Source organism: Streptopelia decaocto (genome assembly GCF_964273445.1).
Source record: "Streptopelia decaocto genome assembly, chromosome: 10".
In the NCBI taxonomy this organism is placed as follows: domain Eukaryota; kingdom Metazoa; phylum Chordata; class Aves; order Columbiformes; family Columbidae; genus Streptopelia; species Streptopelia decaocto.
This window is the reverse complement of record NC_138665.1, coordinates 236,305-257,043: the sequence shown is the minus strand read 5'-3', so window position 1 is coordinate 257,043 and position 20,739 is coordinate 236,305. Positions and strand designations below refer to the sequence as shown.

Genomic DNA, 20,739 nt, shown 5'->3' with positions numbered 1-20,739 from the left:
CTCTGCAGGGTGTCCACTGCGGGGCAGGGCACGCTAACCTTGCCAAGCAGGCTGAAACCTGCGTGATGAAAGGCACCATGTCCCCTTCGCTCCCTCCTTTTCAGTTGCAACTTCTGCTCTTCTGCAGCCAAGAGGTTGCTTCACCAGAGTGTACAGCATTTCCTGCGCCCAGGAGCAGCTGGGCAGTCACCCAGGGCAACAGGGCTTGCTTCCTTCCCCAATTTCACCCTGCTCCCTTCGTGCCTTGTTTTGGCAGCCCATGGGGACCGTGTCCAGCCCCGGAGCAGCAGTGGCGGGTGTGATGGGGTCTGGTCCTGCCCCGCAGCAGCCTGCCCTGGTGGCTTTGCTGCGGTGGGGGACAGCCACATCCCAGTCCCTGCATCTGTGCAGAGACCGAGGGCAGGATGAGCGCGCTGTGCCGGTGAGCGGCAGCCAGCAGCCATGGCAGCGCTCGCGGGGAAGCACCCGCCTCCTTCTCACTCTGCTCCCTCCCGCCTGCAGCCACCTCTAACCTGGACCTTGAGAGCAAGAAAGCCGCCCACACCAAGCTGTCATGGCAGCAGCCAGTGAACGTCTTCCTGGCAGCCGGGCGCCCGCCAGGCATGGAGCAGCTGCACCAGGAGGCCCAGCTCAACCTCCAGAGCTTGCTGCAAGGTAGTGGGGCCAGAGGGGCCAGCAGGCGGGTGAGGGTGGCAGGGATGGGTGCTGCCCCGGGTACACGACCGCCACGCAAACAGCAAGGCCGTCTCCCACAAGCACGTCTTAGCCGCGACTGAGACCTCGCCAAACTGAAGCAATTGGGTCCCTGGGGAGTCCCAGCCTCCAGCAGCCCCTCTCTGATCTCTGCTCCCAAGTCACTGCTTCAAGCAGCAAAGCACCTGTGGCTAGTTTTTGGGGCCAAGACCAGTTGTTGGGGCCAAGACCAGTTGTTGAGGCCACTGGGGCACCCGCCAGCCCCACCGTGGCACGGTTCTGCCCACGAGGCTCTTAGACACCCAGCCACCAATCTGTCTAACTGGATAAGCATGGCCATTGATTTTGTTCCCTTCCAGTTTCTTAACGAAGCCATCACGCGGCTTCTGCTTGGATGCTTTGCATTGGGAGCAGAGATCAGGGAGGGACCCAACTCCTACAGTTTGGCGAGGTCCGAGGAGTGGCTGAGACACGTGCACCCGGCCTTGCCCCAGCTTGTAATCTCAGTGTCAGCCCGAGCAGACCTGTTTTCCGCCAGGCTGTAGGGACCAGCATTGATTAGGTCAACAATTACAGGATAGAGAGATACTGAGTTCCCTCCTGGCTGTCCCCAGTGGCGCTCTGTGTCCCCGGGCAAGCCCCCCAGGAGGAGTGGGGTGGGCTGCCAGGGTCCCAGCGCTGCTTTGGTTCCCTGCCAGCCCTGGCATTGCTCCTTGGTATTGCTCTCTTCCCTACCTCCTGAGCTGCCCACATTGAGCAGGGGTGGCAAGCCAGCCCCAGGGACAGATGGCTGTGGACACACATGCCTTCGTGTTCCTTCTGACCTGGGGGCAAAGCTTTCGCCCCCAGCTGGAGCAGGGTCCCAGACACCATTTCTCTTACAGAGGAGTATGAGGAGCAGTACGCCGAGAACAGGGTCACTGGGCAGACCTTCCGTGCCACTGGTCACCTGCCCCCTGACACCCCCCCTGAGCCATCGCCCCGGCCCCTGCCTGCCAAGCGCCTCGAGTTCGTGCTTATGGTGAGTGCTGGAGTGGCGGGGCAGGGTGGTGTGGCCCCCGCATCACCTGGAGGAGAGAGCTTGGGGCAGCAGGGCCGAGGGGGAACTATTTGCATCCCACCCTTGTCCCTTTGGTGGGTCACATGCCTTTCCCTCCACAGCCCCCGAGCCAGCGAGCAACCGAAGAGGAGACTGTTGGCGCAACTGCACTCGGTGCTCGGGCACCCAGTGCCTCCCTGAGCCTCCCCACCAGTCCAGACAAGCAGCCATCCTGGACCAGGGCCTTCCACCTGCCCACCGTGGAGGAGAAGCAGTGGCACCAGTCCTGCTCCATCCAAACCAACATCGTCCCCATCAATGTCTCAGGTAGGGCAGCGCCCCACGGCGCGATGCGGGGAAAGGCGTGGGAGGCAGCCCCAGCGCCAAGCCGGCACTGGGAGGAGGATGCCGGGTGCAGGCAAGGATACTCCCCAGCGTCTGACTGCCAGGGTGCAGGGTGGTGGGACGGGGGCTGGGGCTGTGAGCCTGTGTCCCCACAGGCCCAGCAGGCAGCAGGGACAGAGCAGTGGTCAGCAGGGCCATACTGCCATCTGTCATTCCCAGCCATCTCTCCTGCCATCCGCAACTTTGTGTGTCCTATCACCGGCCACACCACCGGCCTGTCTCTTGTTTCTGCCGCGTTGCCCAGCCAGCTGGTTCTGTTGTCACCTTGGCTCTCGCTGTGCTCCATGCAGCCAGCCTGTCTCACTTGTCTGTCCATCTGTTGGTCCATCCATCCATCCTTGTGGGGCTGCAGCTCCCAGCAGCATGGTCCTGCCCGGTCTTCGCAGACACGAGTGCCATGTTCTACCCACAGGTTAGAGCCTGGGGCCGGTGGCTGAGCAAGGTGCATCTTCTGAAGGCCCAAGATGTCTTTCTGCCCTTTCCCTCCATGATGGAGGGATGTGCCAGGACCACACTAGTCCCTCACCCTGCCCTGCTGTTCCTTTATACCCATGTCCCCAGTGTGGCTCAGCACCACTGGCCCCATTAACGACAAAGCCCAGAGGTGCAGGGTCCAGCCTCACCAGCGCAGACCAGAACCTGCCACACAGAGCGGGGCTGGTTTCCACAGCTTTCTGTGCACCCCACCTCCATCTGCAGCACCTCCATCTTCCTGTCACCCAGCAGTGCCCCCTGTGTCTCCATCTCCCTGTGGCTCGCCCCTCATGGCTCACCACCCTCCGGCCATCCACACTCCTGCCTGCAGTTGCCGTCCCAGGCCAGGGGACACGCGGTGATGGAGGGGGGACAAGCCCCCACCGCCGCAGACCCTCCCAGCACCACCACCTACAGCATGTTTGTTTTGGCTACAGGGCAGCACTTTGCTAGGCACGCGAGTGCTCGTCACTCCCTGTTTAACACAGAGACTGCGATGAACCCCAAGTCCACCCTGCGGCGTAGACGGACCATTATCGGATTCCCTAACCTGTCTCTGCGAGACCAAGGTGACAGCAAGAACCGCGCAGCCACTTTTGTGCCCTGGAAGTGCCTGGACAGGGCTGGCACCCACTGGAGCTGCCCTGATGGTGGGCAAAGCCACCCCAGGGGGTGGCAGCCAGCCTGGGCACAGATGGGCTATCCAGGACGCCTTGGCTTTGGGGAGGTAAAGGCCACCACTCTGGCTCTTCTCCCTCCTGGAGCAGCAAGGTGCTGGGCATGCTGGTGACACCGTGCTGGCCCTGGGGCTGGCATGGCATAGGGGACAGCCACTCGCCTGAAGTCGGTGTCCTGCACTCCTATGGGGTGGGAAGGCCACTGAAGTTTCTCCTAGTGACCGGATTCACCCAGCAGCTCCTGCCCGTGGCCACGCTCCCTGGCTGTGGGCAGAGCCTGCACAGCGGTGCCGGGGCTGTGCGGGGGCTGAGGGTCCTCCTGAGGCTGCGCTACCAGCAGCACTCCTGCCGTGGCCACGGACCAGGGTTGGACTCCACGGGAACAGCAGCCATCCTGGCTCGGAGGCCTTGTCATGCATCCCCTGTGCAGGGGGTAGTGTAGGGGTCTTAAATTCTTTCATCAGGGGCCACATCAGCCTCGCGCTTGCCTTCAAAGGGCCGAATGTCATTTAAAATATAAAATGGCATTCGGCCCCTTGAAGGCAAGCATGAGGCTGATGTGGCGCCCAGTGAAAATGAGTTTCACACCCCTGATGCAGAGAAAGCAGAGACAGGCTCTTCTCAAAGGCAGGCAGGGACAGCAGGAGGAGAAGCCACAGCACCAGCTACACTTCAACAGTGGTCAAACCTCCAAAAGGTTGTCACAGCTCCTTCCCCAGAGACAGTCAGACCTCATTCTGCTTCGGCCTTGAGCATCCTGGTCTGCTGGGTGTGCTCTGAGCAGGGTCCCCAGGCCCTTCCCCATCCAAGCTGTTCTGAGATGAGGTGGCACTGTAAGCTGTCACGTCGCTGGCCCAGGTGACAATGCCTTGTTCTGCTCTTCCTGGTCCCCATCTGTGTCCCCGCCATGAGGCAGCATTGAAGCAGCACTCTGGCCGCCGTGGGGCCAATGTCCCCACGGACAGAGACTCCTGCCATGGCTGCCTAGTTGTCCATGGCATGTCCCAACCAACAGATCCCAGGCTTGAGGGTTAACGCGGGCTAGGGACTGTCCCCAGCTGGGTTATGGCCATGCCAGCACAGGGGTAGGAGAGCATCTGGTAAGAGGATTTGACCTGTCCCCTCCAGCCCACCCAGGTATGCCTCATGTCTGGGCAGAGATGCAGCCCCAGATATCAGCTATGGAGGGGGACCGGTCTTGGCCCCACGGTACGTGGGGCAGGACAATGGCACCAACCCACCGGCAGAGCCCAGAGCGGGACGATGCTTACCCAGGCTGTGTCTCTCCTCACAGGCAGCACCAACGGCCCCGCGTTCACCACGCACACGCCCATTGCCGAGTCCCTCTCCTGCAGCTTCGTGCCTGAGGCTGCGAGCGGGGGGAAGACACCCCAGGAGATCAGCCCCTGCCAGCCCCTCTCTGCCCCACTGAGGAAGACCTTCAGTGACCTTGGGGCCCGCTGCTGCCAGCCACCTGCCGCCATGGACAGTGCGGCCAGCGCCTGCGCCAGTGCCTGCAACGGGCCGCAGGGCACCCCCTTCCCCCCGCCCTGGAGCGCCCTGGGCTATGTGAGCCCCCCCAGCCCGGCTGCTGGCCAGGCCAAGGGGCCTGCCTGTGCCTCACCAGGTGGCTCCGTCCCATCGCCCAGCCCGGGCTCGCCCACCGCCTCCTTCTTCATCGCCACAGAGGAGCATGTCGGCACCAACGGGCCCGGCTCCTTCTCCAGCATGGTGCCCAAGTCCCCCCCCACCTCTGGAGGTGGCCAGAGGTGTGAGGGCCCAGAAGCCAGGGTGAACTTTTTGCCAGGAAACCAAGAGGAGCTGGAGCCGATGGTGGAGCCGGCACGGCTGGAGGTGGAGCGGGCAGGGTGCCGGTTCCGCGAGCGGTCACTGTCGGTGCCCACCGACTCGGGCTCCCTCTGCTCCGTGGACATTGCGTACGCTGAGACCCGGCGGGGCAGCGCCAACTACGCCCTGGGCTACCCCAGCGCCAGCTCCGAGGGCAGCACCAGCACCGACAACGTCTCCCTGGGGCTGGAGCAGGAGGGCCAGCGGCGGCGGCGCTCCAAGAGCATCTCCCTCAAGAAGGCAAAGAAGAAGCCCTCGCCACCCACACGGAGCGTCTCTCTGATTAAAGAGGGTCTGGATGCCGCCACGGAGCCCGGCTTGGCGCTGCCCAAGGATCAGCGACCCAAGAGCCTGTGCATCCCACCGGAGCCCCAGGGCCACCGGCTGGTGCACGCCGACCCGCAGGGAAGGGTGGGGAGGGAGTCTGACAGCTTGGCCACCCCCCATCAGTGGCATCTTGCAGACTGGAAGGCAGGTGATCCCTACCAGTCCCTCTCCAGCTCGAGCACGGCCACTGGGACCACGGCCATCGAGTGCACCAAGGCGAGGGGCAGCTCTGAGTCCCTTGCATCCCCCTCCACCTCCAGGGCCACGACGCCCTCCCAGCTCTCTGCCGAGGCAGACCTCAAGACCTCCTCCCCATGCAGGCCCACAGGGCTGATGTCCCCATCCAGCGGGTACTCCAGCCAGTCGGAGACCCCAACCCCCACCATCCCCACCTCTGCCATCCTCGGGCACTCCCCACACCAGGTGCGGGTGAGGCCGCTGGTCCCTGAGAGGAAGTCCTCACTGCCCCCCACATCCCCCATGGAGAGGAGCCCCAAGTCCAGGCTGTCCTTCGACCTGCCGCTCACGCCACCTGCACACCTTGACCTCTCGGGGCTGAAGATCTCTCTGAAGGGGAAGACAAAGGTCAGCCGGCACCACTCTGACTCCACCTTCGGCACCAAGCTGGCCCAGAAGACCAGCCCCATTGCGCCCATCATGCCAGTGGTCACACAGTCCGACCTGCGCTCCGTCCGCCTCCGCTCCATCAGCCGCTCAGAGCCAGAGGACAACGCCGACAGCCCAGAGCATGCCGAGGAGCCAGCACGCGGTCCCTGCCTGGGGCCAGAGAGGAAGGTGAAGCCACCTGTGGCAGAGAAACCACCGCTGGCCAAGCGGCCCCCGAGCATCCTGCCCAAACCCCCAACTTTGCGAGAGGAGGGTCCTCTGTCCCCCACGTCCCCGCCAGGCACCACTGCCAAGGAGAAGGGGCTGCCGCAGGACAGCTTCGTGGTTCTGCGGAACGGGGAGCTGAGGAGGGGTCTGGGGGAGCCCCCCTCACCCCTGACCCCGGTGGCACCCCGGCGGCTCTCACAGGGCAGTCTGGAGGATGAGCCGAGGCCAGAGCGGAGCGGTGCCAGTGAGCGGGAGCGGAGGAAGGCCAAGGTGCCACCACCAGTGCCCAAAAAACCCAGCGTGCTCTACCTGCCACTTGCCCCAGCACCAGTGCAGCTGGGAGCCAGCATGGGGGAGCAGGCACCCACCCCCAGCCCCATCATCACACTGGACACTGACCCCACCTGCTGCAACCCTAATGCCGAGGGCCCGCTGTTCCCAGAGGCTCAGGGCACCACAGAAGCCGGTGACCCCACCTCAGAGCAAGGTGAGAGTCTCCCCACTCCTATGGTGGGTTTCCCCCCAGGGACAGGGGGGTCGCCCCATGCCCGCACAGGGCAGCTCATGGCTGCCTTCTCTTCCCTGCCCACAGGCAGCTCGGCAGAGGCTGGCATGGAGAAGAGCTTCGCCAGTGACAAGACAGCTGACTCTATCGCGGAGGAGGACGATGACGTGTTCATGACGTCCCGCACCACAGAGGATCTCTTCACTGTGATCCACAGGTAGGGCCAGTGCATGGCACCGGGTGGGCACAACCCCCTGTGCCTCCTGCATCCTGCCACGGTCACGGGGCTGGCCTCAGTGTCTTCCCCACCACGACACCTTGAATTTTCCACACCGGAGCCAATGCTCACACTTGGGGACAACCAGGCTGTTGCTGCCTCAAGCGCTTCTGAGTTGAACACCCTGAGCCTGCAGCCAGGCTGGGTCAGCAGCCTGCGGGGGCCGGGGTCCACTGCTCCCTTAGCTTTTGGGCAGGTCGGACGTGGCTGCCAGGAGAGCACTGGCCAGTAGCCAGGTACATTGCCTGCCTGCGTGGGTTGTCTTCTTGCCCCAGTGGAGCAGGCACAGCACAGCTGGGCAGCCATCGTGCCCCTTGCTGCAGGACCTTGCCCCATCCGCAGCAGAGGCAGCTCCTGCCCAGGTTGATCCTGCTGCCTGTCTCTTTGGTGCCTAGGTCGAAGAGGAAGGTCTTGGGGCGGAAAGAGCCTGGTGACGCCTTTGGCAGCCGGCCTAACTCTCACTCACCTGTAAAGACTTTGGTCTCCCCGACCGGTGAGTCCCCAGCAGCAACGGGCAGCACTGGGAAGTCTTCCAGCAGGAATGAAGACTTTAAAGCCCTTCTCCAGAAGAAGAGCAGCAAAGCCAGCCCTGGTACCCGGCCGTCTGCCACTGAACTGCTCAAGACCACAAACCCCCTGGCTCGGAGGGTCATGATGGAGTTTGCCCCTGAGCTGGATGGTGCAAACAGCCCCAAAAGCAAGCCGTAACCTTGCATGGTCCCTTCTGGCCATGAAGGGCTGGAGATGGCTGCAGAAGGTGTCCTGGCTGCCTGGGTGAGTCCGTGTGTCCTGCGGGGGTTTTCTTCTGCTTTTGTTTCTTCCTTGGAGAGCCGCCAGCAGAGAGGCAGCACCTGGAGCCCAAGCCCCCATGTCTCTGACAGAGCTGGACCGTTTCCAGGAGGGGAGATCGGTGACACCACAGCTGGGACTGTACCCGGCTGAGCTGACTCCCGGGACCAAAGGCACCTGCTTTGGAAGCAGAGCAGGACTGACCGCAGCCCCTGGCACCGCTCAGCACCCGCAGCAAAGCTAGCTTGAAACTGTTTGGTCACTTCGGCATGTGGTACTTTAAATGGCTTTTCTAATGCACAGTGGTGATGATGTTTTATTCTCTTTCATTTGACATTGTACCTTGAGTTTCCCAGGCAAAGATCCCGGGTTTGAGTTCGGCTGGATACACAGAGATGTACTTTGGGAAGACATAAGGGGGCCAGCTGGAATTGAGGTTGCTTTGGAAGAGCCACAAACAGTTCCCCCTCATCATCTCAAGCATCCTCCCCGCCCCATGGGGAACAGGCACCCCGGCATTCACACCCAGCACGGTGACCTCAAGCCAAAACCCAGCCCCTCAGAAGCCCCCAAAATGCTGCATTTCAGAGCTCCTCAGCTCTTGGTCCAAAAGCAAACCCCAGGGTCTCCTCCACCAGCAGCCGGGGGAGCCTCGCCCTGCCGGCAGCACCACTTGTGCAGGTCCACCGGGCTCCCCACGTGAGCAGCTCCTGCACCGTCAGCTTTGGGTGATGCGGGGTGTGGGTGCCCCGGCGCCGCAGGAAGGGCCGCGGCAGGCCAACGCTGCTCAGGAGAGCCCTTCCCCAGCTCTGCGCGGGTCGCACCAAACCACCTGCGGCAGCACCGCCTGGTGACACGGGCCGCGCCAGCCGCTGGAGGTCCCAGGCTGCCGCTGAGCTGTTGGCCAAACCCGGCCAGATGCTGAGGGGCAGGGAGGGCTCAGGAGAGCAGGGCTGGGAGGCAATGCCAGCCCCAGTACGGCTGTGTGCCCACAGCAGCAGAAAAAGGGCCAGGCTGCGGCTGATGAGGAAACCGTGTTTAGGAAAATTTCCGCTTTATTTCTTGATATATTTCTGCAAGCTCTGGTGTGCCCCAGCCCTTCTGTGTGTGTGTGAGAGCGATGCAGCTGGTTTCGGGCAGCAGTGGGGAAAGGAGGGCAGCACAGCAGCACTGCAGCTGCCCCTCCAAAGGGCCAGGACTGCTCTGGGGGGACCTCTGCGCCCCTGGGAGCTCTGCACACAGCCTGGGCCCCCCAGGAGCAGAGCCGTTCGTGAACACCTCCCCATCCACGCACCTGTGCTGGATTTGACCCCAAATGAGGCTCCGCTCTCCTGTGGATGGCTCCCCCTCCCCTGGTTACTTGCACATTGTTCCCTCTCCCAGGGTCACAGATTTAAGCCTGTAATGAAGACCCAGGCTGAGAAACTCAGGAAAAAAAAAAAGCTCTAACGATTTCCACGCTTCACCTCCATCGCATGGCACCCAGTCCTCCCGCTGCTCCTGGGGCTGGCAGCAGGGCATGGGGCCCTGGGACAGGAGACGGAAGCTCTGGGGACAGGTACATTTTGCACATGACTACTCAGGAAACCGGCGGTGGTGGTGGCCAAGGGATGGCAGCCGGCGAAGTGAGCTGGGGACAAGTGTGGGGGCGAAAACACCCTGCAAAAACCTGGCACCGCAGAAAGTGGTCATCTGCTACCAGACAGGGAAGGCCTGGGAGGCCCGCGGTGAACCTTGGCAGCTGAGCCGAGGCTCAGGCCACGGGATGGATCTTGGTTTCCCTGGCTGCGGGAATGGGCCCTTCCCAGCAGAGCCGGCCAGCGCTGGGCCCAGGGCTTGTCCCAGCCGCTCGCTCCTCCTCCTGCGGCCAGGGCTGCAGAACCGCTCCTGCGGCTGCTTCACTGTGGGAAACGCAGCTTGCGGCCCCTGGAGCCCAGCCAGCGGTGACACCACCTGGTCCCAGGCTGGGCTCTGAGCCACCGTGGTACAGACTTGTGAATGTTGTATTTTTGATTTCGCTAGCTTGATAAACTGCTCCCTGCTGACGGCCGCCTCTGCCTGCTGGTTCTTGTGGCTGCCAAGGGACCGGAGCGCCGGGGAAGGGTCTGGAATACTGTGGAATACTGTGTCCAGTTGTGGCCCCTCAGTTCCAGCAGGACAGGGAACTGCTGGAGAGAGTCCAGCGCAGCCACCAAGATGCTGCAGGGAGTGGAGCATCTCCCGTGTGAGGAAAGGCTGAGGGAGCTGGGGCTCTGGAGCTGGACAAGACGAGACTGAGGGGGGACTCATTCATGGGGATCAATATGGAAAGGGGGAGTGTCAGGAGGATGGAGCCAGGCTCTTCTGGGTGACAACCAGTGACAGGTCAAGGGGCAATGGGTGCAAACTGGAACACAGGAGGTTCCACTGAAATTTGAGAAGAAACTTGTTCCCGGTGAGGGTGGCAGAGCCTGGCCCAGGCTGCCCAGGGGGGTTGTGGAGTCTCCTTCTGTGCAGACATTCCAACCCGCCTGGACACCTTCCTGTGTAACCTCATCTGGGTGTTCCTGCTCCATGGGGGGATTGCACTGGATGAGCTTTCCAGGGCCCTTCAACCCCTGACACTCTGGGATTCTGTGATCCCGCGGGTGTTGGGGGGAGGACGGGGCCGCCCTGCGCCCCCCGCCTGGCCGTAGGGAACACCGGCGGTAACTCCGGCGAGCGCAGGGCCCACGCAGACCCATCGGCCGGGGCGTCTCCCCAGTAGCTCCGGGTGAGCGCGGGGACAGCGGAGCGGTCAGAGCAGCCCGGGCTGGGCGCTGGGGATGGCGCGCGGGGGCACGGGCGGAGCGGGGCCTGGGGACAGGCGGGCGGGTCCCGGGCCGGGCGCGGGGTCCTGAGCCAGGGGCGGGTTTGGGATGCTCGGCCGAGCGCTGGGCGGAGGTGCCGGGGCAGGCGCAACCCCAGCCCGGCGCGCCGCGGGCAGCCCGGGGACCTCGGCGCGGCGTGACGGCAGCAAGATGGCTCCGAAAGGGAAAGGCGGCGGCAAGGCCGGCAAGAGTGAGCGGCGGGGCCGGCGGGGGTGAGGGACGGGGCCGGCGGGGGTGAGGGACGGGGCCGGCGGGGGTGAGGGACGGGACCGGCGGGGGTGAGGGACGGGGCCGGCGGGGGTGAGGGACGGGGCCGGCGGGGGTGAGGGACGGGGCCGGCGGGGGTGAGGGACGGGGCCGGCGGGGCTGAGGGACGGGACCGGCGGGGGTGAGGGACGGGGCCGGCGGGGCTGAGGGACGGGGCCGGCGGGGGTGAGGGACGGGACCGGCGGGGGTGAGCGGCGGGACCGGCGGGGGTGAGCGGCGGGACCGGCGGGGGTGAGGGACGGGGCCGGCGGGGGTGAGGGACGGGGCCGGCGGGGGTGAGGGACGGGGCCGGCGGGGGTGAGCGGCCGGGCCGGCAGCACCGGGGCGCGGGGGCCGTGGCGGCCTGGCCGGGCGCGGTGGGGGTCGGGCCGGCTTCAGGGCGCTGCGTTCACAGGCGGTGAGAGCGGCGGCGGCAGCAGCGAGGGCAAAGCCCAAGGCCCGAAGGGAGGCGGCAGCGCGGTGAAGGTGAGACCCGGGGCGGCCGGGGCTCCCCGCTCCCCTCCCGGCACACGGCAGCGGGCAGCCGGCTCGGCCGATTGCCACGGCCCTGCTTTGCTCCCCCTCCCAGGTTCGGCACATCCTGTGCGAAAAGCACGGCAAAGCCATGGAGGCCATGGAGAAGCTGAAGTCAGGGCTGCGCTTCAGCGAAGTTGCCTCGCAGTACAGCGAGGACAAAGCCCGGCAAGGGGTAGGTGCTGTGTCCGCTGCGCTGACTGCACGCTCAGGGGAGCGTGGCCAGATAGGAGCCTTTAGGGGAACCTGGGCTTGTGCTGGCCTGCACTGCATGCCCGAAGGAGCCTGCTGTTGGGAAGTCCTTCCTGGGTGCCTTCAAAAAGCTTGTTTCAGTGCTTTGAAGCACAGCACACCCAGCGTTTGCAGTGCATAGGCAAACACTGCTAGGCAAAGGCACGAGTACGTGGCATTAGCTCAGCCATAAATACTTATTTGCAGCAGAGCTGAGGCACACAAATGCCATAGCAGCAGGCCAGCAGTCACAGAGGGCAGAGCCCAAGCATGCTGTGGGTTTAGCCAGCCAGCACTTGCTGAGGGGCAGCCCTACATGAGAAGCTTTTCCCTGGGCTGTCCCCCTTCACCGTGGTGCACACTGACAGACACTGCCAGGACAGGTTTCCCCTCCCACAGCCACATCTCCCACCCTCCCTGCTGTTGAGGTTGCTGTTGCAGTTTGACTCTCCAAAGCTTAACCCTGGGCAGGAACAACCCCAGGTTCCAGTATAAGTTGGGGAACAACCTGTTGGAGAGCAGTGTAGGGGAAAGGGTCCTGGGGACAGCAGGATGACCATGAGCCAGCACTGGGCCCTTGTGGCCAGGAAGCCAATGGTACCTGGGGTGGGTTAGAAGGGGGTGGTCAGTAGGTCAGAGAGGTTCTCCTGCCCCTCTGCTCTGCCCTGGGGAGACCACACCTGGAATATTGTGTCCAGTTGTGGCCCCTCAGTTCCAGCAGGACAGGGAACTGCTGGAGAGAGTCCAGCGCAGCCACCAAGATGCTGCAGGGAGTGGAGCATCTCCCGTGTGAGGAAAGGCTGAGGGAGCTGGGGCTCTGGAGCTGGACAAGAGGACACTGAGGGGGGACTCATTCCTGGGGATCAATATGGAAAGGGGGAGTGTCAGGAGGATGGAGCCAGGCTCTTCTGGGTGACAACCAGTGACAGCACAAGGGGTAATGGGTATAAACTGGAACACAGGAGGTTCCACTGAAATTTGAGAAGAAACTTGTTCCCGGTGAGGGTGGCAGAGCCTGGCCCAGGCTGCCCAGGGAGTTGTGGAGTCTCCTTCTGTGCAGACATTCCAACCCGCCTGGACACCTTCCTGTGTAACCTCAGCTGGGTGTTCCTGCTCCAGCAGGGGATTGGACTGCATGAGCTTTTGAGGTCCCTTCCAACCCCTGACATTCTGTGATGGTTCTTTCTCCCAGGGAGACTTGGGCTGGATGACCAGAGGCTCCATGGTGGGACCTTTCCAGGAAGCAGCATTTGCCTTGCCCGTGAGCAGTATGGACAAGCCTGTGTACACAGACCCTCCTGTCAAAACAAAGTTCGGGTACCACATTATTATGGTGGAAGGCAGAAAATAAACAATGTATGACCATAACCTTGTTGACTGCTTGAATCCCAAGAACTTCCCAGATATCTTGACCTTGGAGCAAGTTGGTCATAACGAGCAGCATGTTTGGAGGCAGCTGGCCATCCCTGCTGTCATGGCAGGACCTAGATTACAGCTGGCAGAGAAGAGGGCCCTGCCTAGAGATGTAAAGTGTTCCCTGGAGAAGGCGTAATAAGGGCATTTCACAGCTGTGTAAATATGCCTGGCCAGCAAGTCCCTCACTGTTGCAGACCATGATCTGTCCCCCTGAATAAGGTGCCCAGGCTTTTATCTGCAAATGTAAAATGTAAATGATCCAAGAAGGGAATGAAGGGTTTTCCTAGGGCTGTGTTCTTTCTCCCCATCGTTGCCCATGAGGGTGCAGAGAGCTCCTATGCCACAGTTTCTGTACCAGAGCCAGAACTCAGAGGATGGTCCCTGTGGTGGAGGGTGGGTGACATTACAGGCAGAGCTCATTGTCCAGGCCAGCAGCTTGTTCCTGGTGTTACCCAGGAGAAGAGACACCATGGCTGAGCACTGGTGGCAAAGGAGCCCTGAATACAAAGCTCCCCATACCTAAAGCTACATCTTACCCACTCAAAGTTGGGGGAAGAAGTCACGTAACTTAGGCATGAATGGGAGAAAAGCCACTAAACGCTTGTTGCTCCCTGTGTTCCCCAAGTGCGAGGTGTGCAGTACCTGTCTCAAGTCTTGCAGGCTACACTTCATCCTTCTGGTAAAACTACCCAAAGGACAGAATGATTGATGCAAATGAGACAGCAAATTGCATCTCCTCCCTGTTGGATCTTAGCAATATACGTGCCAGTGCAGCAATCCCTTCTCTGCTGAAAGCCAGCTCTCACACTAGATACATTTCTAGCACCAGAGTCTGGCTGTGTTTGCAGGTGAGTATCATGTAGCATCAGAGGGCTCAGAGATAGGGAGAAAATATCAAAGAGAACAAAAGACTTCTGCCCAGATCACATATAAAGAAGAGACAAGAGCAAAATCGGGGCAGGTCTTTCTCCCCCTTCCCTTTTTGGGGTGTTCATTTTATTAAAAGAATGCAGAGCTCAGAGAGGCTGATGAGTGACTGAACAGCTCCAGTTTGTTAATATTTTGTTAGGAAAGACAGACTGGCCTTTCTACAGTACAAGACCAGATGGGTCTTGATTTAAGGGATGCTCTATTAATAAACTACTGGTTTCCAGGCTACCAGAGCTTTGTTCTACCTATTAGCAAGAGCACATTGACACACCTCCTGTACCAACAAGAACATTATTTGCATTTGTCATGTCTCCTAGTACAAAGGATTCTAATTAAACAGATGAGTTTCTTCTCCAAAAACTGCAAAATTCAGTAAGGTGTGAAAGTATCCCTTGCTACTACACTGTAATATAAAAGGCAAACTTGCTAGGCACTGAGCATGCCCATGGCCTGAGAAAGCATCAAAATTCACTGCTGTATTGTCAAGGGACAAAGCTGGTCAGAGTGATGAGCACACCCCCAGCCAAGCTGATCTCCGTGTGTGGCAGAGGGACAAGTCACAGAGTGTCAGGGGTTGGAAGGGCCCTGGCAAGCTCATCCAGGTCAATCCCCCCATGGAGCAGGAACACCCAGATGAGGTTACACAGGAAGGTGTCCAGGCGGGTTGGAATGTCTGCACAGAAGGAGACTCCACAACCCCCCTGGGCAGCCTGGGCCAGGCTCTGACACCCTCACCCCAACAAGTTTCTTCTCAGTTTTCTTCTACAGTAACCGCTGTCTGGCAGGGATTGGAGCAGAAGGGCGCCTGCAGGTGGGGTGCTGCTCTCCAGTGCTCTGAGGCTTTATAGCAGCAGCTCATTTTTTTTTCTTTTCCCCCACCCGCTGCCTCCTTCCCATGGTTTAACCCCAGCTAGCAATCACAGCTACAACAGCCACTCACTCACTTCCCCCTCCACACCCCCAAACAGAGAACCGAAAGGGAGAAACTAATGGATTAAGAAAAACATGGTTCAATTAAAAAAAATATATACCATTACTACTAATATATATAAAATGGAAAATAGAATATAAAAGGTACTCTATGCAATTCCTCACAAACTACATCCATGCCGAGCAGCTGGTCCCACGAAGAGAGAGAACACCCTGCTCCCAAACAGCTGATCCCAGAGAGAGGAGAGAGAAAACAGTAGAAAGGCCCAGAGGCCTCTGCAAAACGGTAGAACAGCAAAAAGCTGCTCTTAAAGAATCTCCCAAACGAACCTCCACTGAAACAGAGGAGAACCGGAACACGTCTCCATCTCCCCAGCCGGAAAACCCAACTCTCCTGAAATATGAAGCCTGTTGGTAATGGCACGGAATATTCTCATTGGTCTGTCTGGATGTCAGTTCAGCTCTGTCCCTTCCCCGCTGCCCTGCATCTGCGGCCAGAGCTCAGGAAGACCTTGGGTCCCAGACAACAACTAAGATAATGTTAAGCTCTTATATTTTCTTTGTTCCAACTCAAAAAACACTGGAAAGTGTCCTGGGGTTATCTTCTCATTCTCAAACTGAATCCAAACAATGACCATGCTAGCTACAAAAAAGAAAAGTTTCTAATTGCACAAAGAAAATTAACTCGCTTTCAGCCAAACCAGCACACTTCTCCAGAGCAAATACAGTTTCAGACCAACTTAAAACCATGTTGCAGTAGTTCTGTTCTCTCCTTTACACTCTCCAGCTCACCTAAGGGGCAGGTGATGGTCAGGCAGACATGTTCAGGCAGACATATCAGCTTATTTCAAGTCAAGAAGGGAAGAACTAGAGTAGCTTGAGTTTAAACTGCGTGAAGTTGCTGTGGAATCGCACCCTCAGAATCCTCTTAGGAGACAGGCAGTGACGGAATCTGAAGGACTAAAAGATGAAGTTGGGCCTGCAGCCTTGGAGAAGGACTTTTTTATTATTAAATAATCAGACAGGAGCATGAACAGTTTTCAGCTTTGTGAACCGAATCCACAGTGAAGTCCCTTCCCCAGCACCCAGCACCTGACAAGTAGGTTCTTAAACCATTTCCTCACACAGGAGGAGATGCTAAATTTGTTCAGTCACCATGAAAAAATGTACATTGCAGACATCAGTTAAAAAAAAAAAAAATCACAGTGCTATGGTTCAGACAAACATTTAAGGAGAAAGAGTGATACTGTACTTAATAAAAGTATACATATTTCATTTCTGGGCTAGCTGTTTATACAAGTTTAAAGTCATAAGCATAACTTCAGTGTCTCCACTCTTTATGTCAAGAGCTTGCAGGAAACAGTTCAATGCCTCCTGTAGTTTTCCATCATCCTTAAGTTTCTTCCCACTGTCTACCAAGGTATTGTAATCACCTACGTCAGGAGAGGAACTCTGACCAACCTCTTTTTCCGAGACGCTTTCCTGGGTGAAGGGGTCTATCTGCTCACCTGACTGAAGCTCAGCATCACCAGTGGATTCCTCCTGAGATGACTCTGTCTCATGTGCTTCCGATTCCTCGGAGCACAAACTGTCTAGATGGGAGGGTTCTTCATCTGTATCGAGTGTTTGTCCAGTAGGTTCTTCTTCAGGCTCGGCAGATTCCCCACTGCATTCTTCAGCTTCTCCCACAAGGTCATCTTGCTCCTCCTCACTGTCACCATCATCATCTTCATCAGCGGTTCCCATGGTTTCTCCAATATCCTCAACTTCATCAACTACCTTGTTGATTAGAGATCGCCTAGAAGCGTTAGACCTGTTACCACTGTTAGTTAGTCTGGGAGAAAAGATGGCTTTTCCTACGCTTCTGTAACCTTTAGGAGTGGATGCACTAACTCCTTCCAGAAACTGATGCAGAGGGCTGTTCAAGGGAGAGGGCCCTTTTTCAGACTGGTTTTCCTCCAAGATCATAATGGAAGCATCTTCATCCTCACTGTCTGAAACAATTCTTTTTAAGCATTTCTTTCTACCAATAGAAGAAACAACACTGCTTTCCTCCGATGCTTCGCTTCCTTGCGTAGAGTTATTTGGCTCTTCTCCAGCTGTGTGACAGGGTTTTCCACAGTTACTGTTCTCACTTAGCCAAGTTTTCACTGGAGATTCACAAAAACTTTCTGCTTTCCGTTGGAGGCCCTGCTTTTCTGAGTGTTCCAGTGAGCTTTCCTTATTTGACGCATCTTGCCATCCATCTTCAGACTCTTCCAAGACCAAATTGAAGTCGACTTGATCCTGGAGAGAAGGCACAGACATATCCTCCAAGCTGGCTTCTGGTGCACAAGACTTCAGGAAGTCAGCGTGGATTTCTGGTGTAGTGTTTGATACACTTGGCACTGCAGCAGCCACAGCCAGCTCAGGAACGTCATTCCTATCTGTCCCCAAGGCAGCATATGGCTCAAGTACCTGATCTGACATTTCTGCATCTCTTAATCTTTTGTGATTGTCAGCCATACCAGACTCATTAGAGGAATGCTGCTGATGCCCAGATAGGCCATTCCCTGTCTCAGTCAAGCTATCTGCATGTACATTGGAACACTGTTTCTTTTCAAGACTCTCACTCTCTTTACCAAGTGGGTGAAGTTCAGGTGATGACGGTATAATGCTTGATTCAAGATTTTGCTCTGATTCTTGTATATTGGATTTTTTCATGGTCTTGCTGGTATTAAGCAGCTCTGTATCCATACTGGACACATCTTGTGCCAGTTTGTCTTCATCCAAGTCATCAATAGTCAGACTTGTCATTTTGGAGCTGACATTAAGAACCTCCTTATTCTCTGTAAGATCAATAACTTCATCATTTTCATATTTATCAGCTACAGGTGGTGAAACAAAGTGATTTATGTTGTTCAACCCTGGAGACAACTTCTTTGGCTGGGAAACCAATCCTGGCGGTCTTTGCCACATCTCTTCACAGGCTCTTCTGGCTCCTTCCATCCTCTGGTCTCTAAGCTGAGACTCTAACTGAACTAGCTCCTGGGCCTTCTGTACCCTCCGTTGAATGTACTGATGGGCTTCTTCACTCTCAACCTGCTCCTCGTGAGCTATTTCCCTTGTATATATCAAGTCATGATCAGAAATGCCAAACATTTCCAGAGAGTGCAAATAAGCAATGTGTTCATCCAGCTGCAGGTCGGTCTTCCTTTGGGTGGCATGCAAAGACTGCAGCTGGATCTGAGTTGCAGATGTTCGAGTATCTTCTAATGTGAAAAGCTCCCTTAGTTCCTGTTTGGAGAAATATCTAAACGGGTTCTTTTTGTCACCAGTAGTCTGTCTTATTAATGAATCCTTAAATATTTGCCGCCTGTATATTTTTTCTTCCACTGTACCACAGGTAATCAGTCTATAAATTACTACGTTCTCTTTTTGCCCAATCCTATAAGCTCTGTCTACAGCCTGAGCATCTGTAGCTGGATTCCAGCTGGGATCAAAGATCACCACTCGGCTGGCGGCTGTTAAGGTTATACCAACACCGCCAACTTGTGTAGTGAGCAGGAAGACAGAGTAGTCCTTGTTACTCTGAAAGGCGTTGATACGCTTCTCCCGTTCCGTTAGGTGGGTTACTGTTCCATCGATACGCATGATCTTGAATTGTCTGCAAGACAAGACGCGCTCTATGATATCCAGCATCTTCCTCGACTGCGAGAAGACCAGGGTTCGGTGTCCCTCCTCTCGTAGTCTTTCTAGGAGTCCTATAAGGAACAGCATTTTCCCAGACTCTTGAATCAGAGTCTCGTCAGAAAGATGATCTATTTTGCTAGCACAGGGAAGCATACCAGCTTCACTCCCGTGATCCTGCTCAGAGCTCTCCTGTTCTTCCAAGCCCAGCTGGATACACGCTCTTGCAGACAGAAGCCTGGGGTGGTCACACAGCTTCTTCAAGACAGTCAGCTCAGCCAAAGGTGATCGGGTTGTCATCAGCACTTCTTTTACGTGATCCAGAGAGAGAAAGTTCCTGTAGATTTCTTCCTGCACTGGTGCCAAGTACACCCACACAACAAAGTCATTTTTCCTGGTGAGAGATGGCATAACAGGAGTAACGTTCTCAGTTGGATCCTTAAGAAAAGGAGCATCTGGTTTGTCAGCACAATTGTTTTTGATATCTTCTTTGGTTCTTCTGAGGAAATACGGCTTTATAATTGTCATTAGATTCTCAGACATCTTTAGCCCCAGTGCTTTCTCACCTGGAGTTGCATCCTTCTGCCTTGCCCTGGTAATAGGATTCTCATATTCCATTTTAAAAGTTTTGGCCGTTCCCAAGAGAGAGCCTTGGCATGCAAAGTCAAATAAGGACCACATTTCCTGCAGGTTGTTCTGCACTGGGGTGCCTGTGAGGAGGAGACGATGCTTTGCAGGAATCGCATACACACACTTGGTTGTTTTGTTAGACGGGCACTTGATTTTATGTGCTTCATCGAGAATTACATAGTCCCAGACAAACTCCTGCTCGTTGCTGCTGGCAAGCTGCATCCAGTTGTTAATGAGCATCTGGTAGCTCGTGATGACAATGCCATTCTTCCTCTGGACCCTCTCCAGGTTCCTGGTGCGCTCTGTCTTGCTGGTGCCGTGGAACTCCTTGACACGGAGGCCAGGGGTCCAGCCAGCAAACTCCGCCAGCCAGCTGCTGACCAGGGTGGTGGGCATGATGAGCAGGACGTGGCGGATGAGCTCGGCATCAAACATACCCGAGAGGAAGGCGATGACCTGGATGGTCTTGCCCAGGCCCATGTCATCTGCCAGAATGCCGCCAGGCCTGCCCTCCCGATGCAGGCGGTACAGGAAGGCAACCCCTTCCCGCTGGTGCTGGAAGAGCTTCTCGTGCATCTGCCCGTAGATCAGCAGGCCACTGCCGCACACGTCCACGAAGCCTTCCCACTCCTCCTCCTCCTCCTGCTGCTGCTCGGCCGCCGCCAGCGCCTCCTCCACCCGCCGCATGCGGCTCTGCAGCTTCTCCGAGGGGCAGATGGCAGCCGCCAGCCGGAACAGCCGCAGCGCCTCCTCCAGCTGCCCGTCGCCCGCTGCCGCCTTGGCGCCGCTCACCAGCCTGCAAGAGCCACCGTGAGCACCGCCCGCGCCGGCCCAGCCCGCACCGCACCCCGGGGTTCCACCACCCCGGCCGCCCTCGGGCCCAGTGATGCCCCCAGCCCAGCCCAGCCCGTCCCACTCAGCTCTCCACACGCATCCCCGCCGCTCACCTCCGGTACTGCTGCTGCTCCTCGGCCTCCGCCGCCGCCATCAGGCCCGGGGCCGCCATAGCGCCCGCGATCCGGCTGCCGCCCCGCGCTTCAAACGCCCGCCCTTCCCGTCCTGCCCCGCGCTGCCTCACGACGGCTGCAAATGAGCGGGGCTCGCGGCCAATCAACGCCAGCAGGGACGGGGCCGCGGGCAGCGCGGGGCGGGGCTGCTGGCGGCAGCGAGGCTGTGCCCGCGCCCCTTCCCGAGACGGTCCCTTGACACGAGGGAGCAGCGCCGGGGGCTCCCCAGCCACGCGGCGGAAGGCGAGGTGCGGGACACCCCGGTCCGCTGCACCCCGCGGGGAGCCCGGCTGCGCTCCCAGGCCCTCCCGCCCGGGCGAGGACCCCACAGTGCAGCCCCGAGTCCCCAGAGCCCCGCCCCCGGGGAAGCCCCGCCCCTTTCCCTCCCGGCCACGCCTCCTCTGTTCCAGGCACGAGTGGGGCAGTCCG

At 58.5% G+C, this 20,739-nt stretch overlaps 3 protein-coding genes across 9 annotated transcripts in view; 2 read left to right on the top strand and 1 right to left on the bottom strand.

Moving 5' to 3' along the window:
* The window catches only part of NHSL2 (NHS like 2), a 31,049-nt gene extending 22,881 nt beyond the window's left edge, over positions 1–8,168 (top strand). For 4 of the 7 annotated variants that reach the window (XM_082061769.1, XM_082061771.1, XM_082061773.1 and 1 more), the window contains exons 2-8: positions 502–654; positions 1,578–1,714; positions 1,855–2,059; positions 3,049–3,180; positions 4,583–6,784; positions 6,890–7,019; positions 7,475–8,168. In XM_082061769.1, the coding sequence (XP_081917895.1) occupies positions 502–654; positions 1,578–1,714; positions 1,855–2,059; positions 3,049–3,180; positions 4,583–6,784; positions 6,890–7,019; positions 7,475–7,787 (3,272 nt within the window). In that variant the 3' untranslated portion in view covers positions 7,788–8,168. The remainder of the gene's footprint in view (positions 1–501; positions 655–1,577; positions 1,715–1,854; positions 2,060–3,048; positions 3,181–4,582; positions 6,785–6,889; positions 7,020–7,474) is intronic. The other 3 variants (XR_014184962.1, XM_082061774.1, XM_082061770.1) reach the window with 3 other exon arrangements.
* Positions 8,169–10,818: 2,650 nt separating this feature from the next.
* On the top strand, positions 10,819–13,096 carry PIN4 (peptidylprolyl cis/trans isomerase, NIMA-interacting 4). Its single transcript, XM_082061934.1, has 4 exons — positions 10,819–10,907; positions 11,379–11,449; positions 11,553–11,672; positions 12,921–13,096. Exons 1-4 carry the CDS (start codon positions 10,868–10,870, stop codon positions 13,077–13,079), a joined length of 390 nt encoding a protein of 129 aa, XP_081918060.1. The 5' UTR covers positions 10,819–10,867; the 3' UTR covers positions 13,080–13,096.
* Positions 13,097–15,990: 2,894 nt separating this feature from the next.
* On the bottom strand, positions 15,991–20,600 carry ERCC6L (ERCC excision repair 6 like, spindle assembly checkpoint helicase). Its single transcript, XM_082061581.1, has 2 exons — positions 20,251–20,600; positions 15,991–20,099 (listed from the first exon to the last, which is right to left on the bottom strand). The coding sequence occupies exons 1-2, from the start codon at positions 20,307–20,309 to the stop codon at positions 16,277–16,279; spliced, it is 3,882 nt and encodes a 1,293-aa protein (XP_081917707.1). The 5' UTR covers positions 20,310–20,600; the 3' UTR covers positions 15,991–16,276.
* Positions 20,601–20,739: the final 139 nt, after the last annotated feature.